Source organism: Enhydra lutris, unplaced genomic scaffold (genome assembly GCF_002288905.1).
Source record: "Enhydra lutris kenyoni isolate GAN:26980312 unplaced genomic scaffold, ASM228890v2 scaffoldscaffold56, whole genome shotgun sequence".
NCBI classification, from domain to species: Eukaryota; Metazoa; Chordata; class Mammalia; order Carnivora; family Mustelidae; genus Enhydra; species Enhydra lutris.
In genome coordinates, this window is record NW_019154140.1 from 10,913,308 (window position 1) to 10,919,811 (window position 6,504).

Genomic DNA, 6,504 nt, shown 5'->3' on the forward strand with positions numbered 1-6,504 from the left:
AAAAAAAACTAAGCTTGTGTTTCAGGCCTGGCTATAGCCTAAGAGATCCCAGACAACAAAGTTAAAGAGAAAGACAAATGTGCAAATACAATCATGTTGTCAGCCTGAGAGTATCAGGCAGTGAGCCCGACTGTGTGGGTTTCCATGGGACTACAGTAGGAAGGAGTACTCTGAAGGAGCTATCTATGATACTGGTATAGGACCAGAGGGAAGGTATAGAGCAAAATAGCCTGAGAACAGAGGGAAAACAAAGACAAAGAGGGATCTTGGCCCTATGGCTCAGGTCTATGCAGGCTGGGAGAACAAAGTTAGCATTTTCTGGGTGGAGCATAGCTGAGTTCCGAGCCCTGTTGCTTGTTTTGGGTGAGTTCTGCCACTTGACTATCCCCTAAAGTCCTACTCAGGAAGCATGTCTGGGAAGATGCAGACAAGAAGGCTCTGGAGCTTGGCAAATCAAGGAATCAAAAAATCACCATCTCATAGAGGGTCCTCAAGAAGTTCAGTTCATCTGTCAGGCTGTCCACCTTGGCCTGCAGTTCCACCTTGTTCATGTATACTGCATCCACATCCTACAGGGTGTGAAGGCAGGAAATTAGAAACCCAGCAGGATGACCCACTCTACCCCAAACACCACAGCTCTTTCCTAAGCCTTCATCCTTCCTCCTTATCCTTCCGCTGTTCTCCTAATTTTCCACTCCTCACTTACCCTTCTAAAAGAAAATCAAAGTGGTTTTCTTCCCTTTAGTTGCCTTGACCAGTTAAACCCCAATGCTTTAATAAGATATAAACCACTAGCAAGACACTGGAGTAAGGGTAGAAAAATCACATTTATCTAACTGTGACTTTGGGTTTGGGGTGCTATATAACCAACCTTCTGAATAGAAATGAGGATATTCTTCTCACTACCTCATCTTTATGATGATTAGTTAAGTAAGCTACAAGTACTGGATGATTGTTATTATTAATAACATCCAAGGTGCACTTGTAGGCTGAAGACCTTGATTAATGCTACACATAAAACCTTCATTATTAGTTCACATTACTAATCAATTCATTAAGCACAGTAATATTGTAAGATGTCTCCCTCACCAGTAATGTATTTAGAGCAGGTTCCTTTGTTTCCGAAAATGTAAGGAGAAAGGTAAACCCCACACACAGCATAGGGTCCTTATGCCCCAGAGCAGCTGACTCCATGGGTTAGTGCTCAGAAATAAAGCCTTGACATTTTCTTCCCAGCTCTCTTACCTTCTTGAGCCCCACAAACTCATTCTCAGCTGCGTTGCGCTTGTTAATCTCATCTTCATACCTGGGACAGAAAGAAGCACACATTTGGACAGTGACATTTCCAAAGTAAAAGAGAGAGAGAGAGAGGATCCCAAGTACTCACACAGAATCCACTCACCCAGAAACAAGACAAGCTTCATGGGCATATAACTTGTGCAGTTACACAAGGCCCTGGGTTCAGAAGGTCCTCACATTCATTCAGTCTAATGCTCTGCTGGGGCCATCTTGAAATTCTTAGTAATTTTTTTAACAAGGGCCCTGCATTTTCATTTTGCACTGAGCCCTCAGAATTATGTAGCCAGTCTGGCTTACAGGCCTCTCAGAGCTGAGGCCACTGCCTCACCCTTCTCCCCCAAGTCCTGGTGACAGGCTGAAGTGTGGGTAGGCAGGGTGGGAGAAGACTTCAAGGAGCCTGACTACTTGCCTGGCTCTGGAAGACATCACAAAGCATAAGATGTGTATATGAGACCCAGAAAGGTATTTGCTCAGACCAGGTTTTCCGCCTCTGTTCTGCTTCTTTTCATTAATTAGAGTTGCTTTTTATGGAATTTGGGTTAAGAATAAATTCATATCTTCTGAATGCATCAAGGTTATGAGATTCCGGCTTATTCATGGCTATAATCTCCCACCAGGGGTCTAGATCTCATGAAGATTGAAAAATGGAATGGTTCCAGGAGAAGAGATTTCTAAGCAATGTCAATCTGAGTTGCCACTGGATTCCCAGTGCTCAGCACAAAGCCTGGGTGTCTGCCAGGTTTGCGCAGTTAAACCGGAATGGGGCCTCCTCAGAACAGGGGTACTTACCCCTGTGGGTCCTGACCCTGGGGATGTCCAGAGCTCCCTCCCCACCTTGAGAGGCCCAATTTACCTCTTACAGACTTCAGAGGGTGTCAACTACAACCTCAAACATGCAGAAGGGGGCTGACTGAAGCTCCAGAGACAGGGTATTGGGCACATTGAAAGAGTACTTTACAAAGTGTGGCCCTAGAGCATCTGCCAGGAATTCCTGGCAGCTATGGGGCACTCAGATTCCTGGGACCTGCCCCACACCTACTGATTCAGAATATCTATGACCAGAGCACAGGAATGTGCATTTCTGACAAGCTTCCAAGGTGATCCCTATGTACAGTAAGTGTGGAGGGCAGACTCTCCATCCCCAAGGGCTTTTAACTCTGGGTAGATTCTCTTATCCAACTAGGCTAGTGTAGGAGGGGGTCCCTGGAGCCTGAAAAATCTGTCACAATCAGCCACCTTAAAGTCTCATTCCCCACCCTCTTATCCCCTTCCACTTGGTCATGCCTCACTCAGCAAGTCCATCTAAGAGTATTGACTGAAGGTACAGTCTGGAACAGTTAAAATCTCGAGCTGGGGCTACACCTCCCTGCTAATCCCCCATAAGGGGAAACTCCCCAGTTGAGGCCCTTACTTCTTTTTGAAGTCTTCCACAAGGTCCTGCATGTTCTTCAGCTCTCCTTCCAAGTTCCCTCTCTCCCCCAGAGCCAACTCCAACTGCCTGCGCAGGAAGCTGATGTAGGATTCAAAGAAAGGCTCCAAGTTGTTGGGTCCTGAGCCAGAGCCTGTGGTCTGTTGCTGGAGCAGCTCCCACTTGGTCTCCAGGACCTTGTTCTGCTGTTCCAAGAACCGCACCTGTATCAGGTGAAAAAGAAAAGGAATGAGCCTCTTGAGTTGGGCAAGTGGGACCATGCATCCCAAAGAGTGGAAATGTGGAAATGAACCCAGTTCTCCAATCTGCAGTAGCCTCTGGGTTTTTTTTAACTGAGAAGAATGAGAATTTAGACAAGGGAGAGCTACAATGTGTTATTTACTCTGTACCTACCATTTTCACTTATTCGATCTCATTTAATCCTCACCACCACCTAAAAAGGAAGTGTTATTATCCCTTTGTACCTAGGAAATGTAATCTCAAACAGTTTAAGTTGCCCAAACTGACCTGACTACTAAGTGACCAAGCTAAGAGTCACAGCCATCACTGCCCTAGTCTATGGTGATCCTTCAGAACACAAGTACAGAAGATAGGCATAAATAAAGTTATTTATAATTGTTTTTAAGTGAAAATTTTACCTTCCTACAGGCAGTGAAAACAGTCAACAGGGTCTAACTTTTCCTAAGTTGTTTCATATTTCCTCTAGTTTTTTTTCCCTTTCAGTTACTCAGCATATAGCTGATCTGGGTTTAACTTCAAACCCCAGGCTCATTACCCCAGACCCAGCACACCCTTCCTTCCCCCAGCATAGACAACACAAATTAATATCAGTTAAAATGCAGGACCATTCAGAAGGTAAATTAGTTGCCAACACTCATCACTGAGAGGCAGTCCCAAGATTCTTACTAATGCAAGTTTGATTACCAGCTAGTTTATATTATCAGGAAGTTGCTTTTCAAGAGAAATTGAATGTTAACTATAATAATTTCATGGCTAATGCCCTGTTCTTCAAAGGACAACAAACAAGTTTGGACCCTCACTTCATTTTCCCTAGTCCTATCCCTAGAAGAAAATCAGAAGCTAGAATCCTTTCCCTATTTCACAGCAAGGAAAATAGGGCCTGAAGAGCAAGAGCATGCCTGCTCTCCTGAAGGGCCCAAGGCAAAACCAGGACAGGAAGCTAATACCTCTACCTATAAGCCTGGCAGATCCCCCTGGTGTCTTCATACACCAACACCTTGGGCAGCCAAAACCCTCCGTGGCACCTCTGAGCTTTGCCCTCACCTTGTCGATGAAGGAGGCAAACTTGTTGTTGAGGGTCTTGATCTGCTCCCGCTCCTGGGTCTTTACTTGCCCTATCTGGGGGTCGATCTCCACATTGAGGGGCTGCAGGAGGCTCTGGTTGACAGTCACTTCCTGGATTCCTCCTGGGAAGCCACCAGGACCAAAGCCACCAGGCCCACCAAAGCCACCAGGCCCACCAAAGCCACCAGGCCCACCAAAACCACCGGCTCCACCAAAACCACATCCCATTCCTCTGCCACCACCAAAGCCACCACCAAAGCCACCTCCATAGCCACCTCCATAGCCACCCCCAAAGCCACTGCCCCAGCTGCTATGTCCTCCCCCAAAGCCACCAGCCCGGCAGCCACCAGCCACACTGATGGAGATGCTCTTGTTGCCACCTAGGCTGTAGAGGCTGCGACTGCCAAAGCCACCTGCTCCGGCCCGGAACCCACAGGCCCCTCCGCCAGCTCCCCCAGAGCGGGCCACACAGCTCATCCTGCTGCTGCCAGAGACCACGGCAGAGCGGCCTGAGAAACCCTGGCTGCCACCACCAGATGTCTTGCAGACTTGTCTGTTCATGGTGAGAGAGATTGGAGGTCAGCTAGCAACCACTTAGCAAGGGCTGAGAGGGGTGAAGGCAGAGGATGGGGACAAAGAGGAGGGTGGCCTTTATATACCAGAGAGCTAGGCTTGGCACAAGGAAAGGCAAGCAATTAGCTGAGACTCATCTTGGGTTTGGTTTGCCTCCCAGGCAATAAGTTACTTGTAGACTTGCAACACTCCTCCAAACTAATCCTCTGGACCAAAATGACTTTGCTTTTTTAGCTTAATCACCCAAACTTGCCACAGTTGACAAAAGACTGGAACTCTCCTCCCTTCTTCCCTGTGATTTCCTCAGGGGGCTTAGGGAACTCAGACAGCACCTGATCCAGCAGAATGAATTGGGTTTTGACACCAGGGTCTTAGGACCCACGGAGCTCCATGACACAGGGGTGAGGACCAGACAACTTCTTCCATGTGAGCTGGATCCCTCCCTGCAATGCCAGAGTACCACAGCCCAGTGACATATCATCTATGCCCACCTCTGCAGAGAAATGTCCAGAGGAGGGCTTGGGGTGGGGGAATGGGAAGGCAGAGGTCCACTCTGGCACCACCTCAGCCAAGGGCATCCATTTAAGCCAGCCTGTCATTTGAGCTGAGCAGTGCTGTTCATGGGAAATAAAACAAAATAAAATGCCTGACCTTGGGAAAAGTGGGGACCATATATGAAGCAAACAAGTATGAGGCTTGGGAAGTGGAAAAGGACAGGTATAGGGAGGAGTCTCCATCTTTGACCTACCATCCACACCCTTTCGCCACCATCCTTGACCCACCACCATCCTTGACCCACAGTAGGTGATTTCTGGATCCAGAAGAAAGAGAGGACACAATGTGGGGGCCCTCCAGTTGGCTGGTGGAGTAAAATGAAAGATCCCGTTCATCTCAGGATAAGAGTGCATGCTATATCAGATCTGATGACCTTAGGATCTGCCAACCCCTCCATCACCTTGTTTTCCCACCACACCCTGTACTTTTCCCACTATGTCTTAAAATAAACTTATATGTTAATTTTCAGTACAGCCTGTAGGCCCCTGAGCTCATCAAGGAAAGGGAATGAGCCCTACTCATTTTGAATCACCAACTTCTTGCATGGGGTAAGCATTGACTTGTGTTAACTGACCCATAACCAGTGCCTAAGAATATAAATATCTAGACCAAGGTCTCACCCCAGTCTTATGGAATACAAATCTTCAGAGGAAGGGCTTGAGTGTCTACATTTTTTAACAAACCCTTCAGGTAATCTTTATGATCAAGGAAGTTTGGGATGCCCTGGCTAACTATGGGTATTTAATCTGAGCCCAGGGATTTAGGGGAAGGAAGGATGGAGAACCCTTGGTGGTAGAGTAGATATGCTGGTACATTATTGCTCTAACTTCTGACAGCTCAACTATCCCCCATTCCCATGCCAACCCCCCTCCACACCCAACCACACCACACATGGCAAGAATATGTTCTCAGGTTTCTATTCACATTCAGGACCCTATAAAATATGACAGAGCAGGAGGAGGTGATTCTAGACTCCCCAAGAAATAGGTGGTTGGTGTATCTCCGGTATGTCTCCAGATTTCCAATCAAATCAATAGTGAACACTGTCTTTCTGGGGTGATTTTCAGACAAAACATTCTAGGGCAGAGGATAGGTCTGAAGATCCTGAAGTCAAGCAATGTTAACTGTTCTGCAGCCAATTAATTTTCTGTTCTGCAGGTTTGTCTAGGGCCAGTCTGCCTGGTTAGAATCCCAGCTTCACCACTCACCAGCTCTTTGACCTTGGACAAATTACTTAACTTTTATGTGCTTTGTTTTCCTCAACTATAATAGTAGGTACTTCATGGGCTGTTGTAAGTATATATAAATATACAAATATATATATATATATATAAATAAATATA

General features: G+C 46.6%; 1 protein-coding gene across 2 annotated transcripts in view; it reads right to left on the reverse strand.

The window, feature by feature from the left end:
* The window catches only part of LOC111157803 (keratin, type II cytoskeletal 2 oral-like), an 8,386-nt gene extending 3,792 nt beyond the window's left edge, over window positions 1-4,594 (reverse strand). For both annotated transcript variants that reach the window (XM_022519461.1, XM_022519460.1), the window contains exons 1-4: window positions 4,013-4,594; window positions 2,711-2,931; window positions 1,246-1,306; window positions 474-569 (exon numbers count right to left, since the gene is read on the reverse strand). In XM_022519461.1, coding sequence (XP_022375169.1) covers window positions 474-569; window positions 1,246-1,306; window positions 2,711-2,931; window positions 4,013-4,594 — 960 coding nt within the window. The remainder of the gene's footprint in view (window positions 1-473; window positions 570-1,245; window positions 1,307-2,710; window positions 2,932-4,012) is intronic.
* Window positions 4,595-6,504: the final 1,910 nt, after the last annotated feature.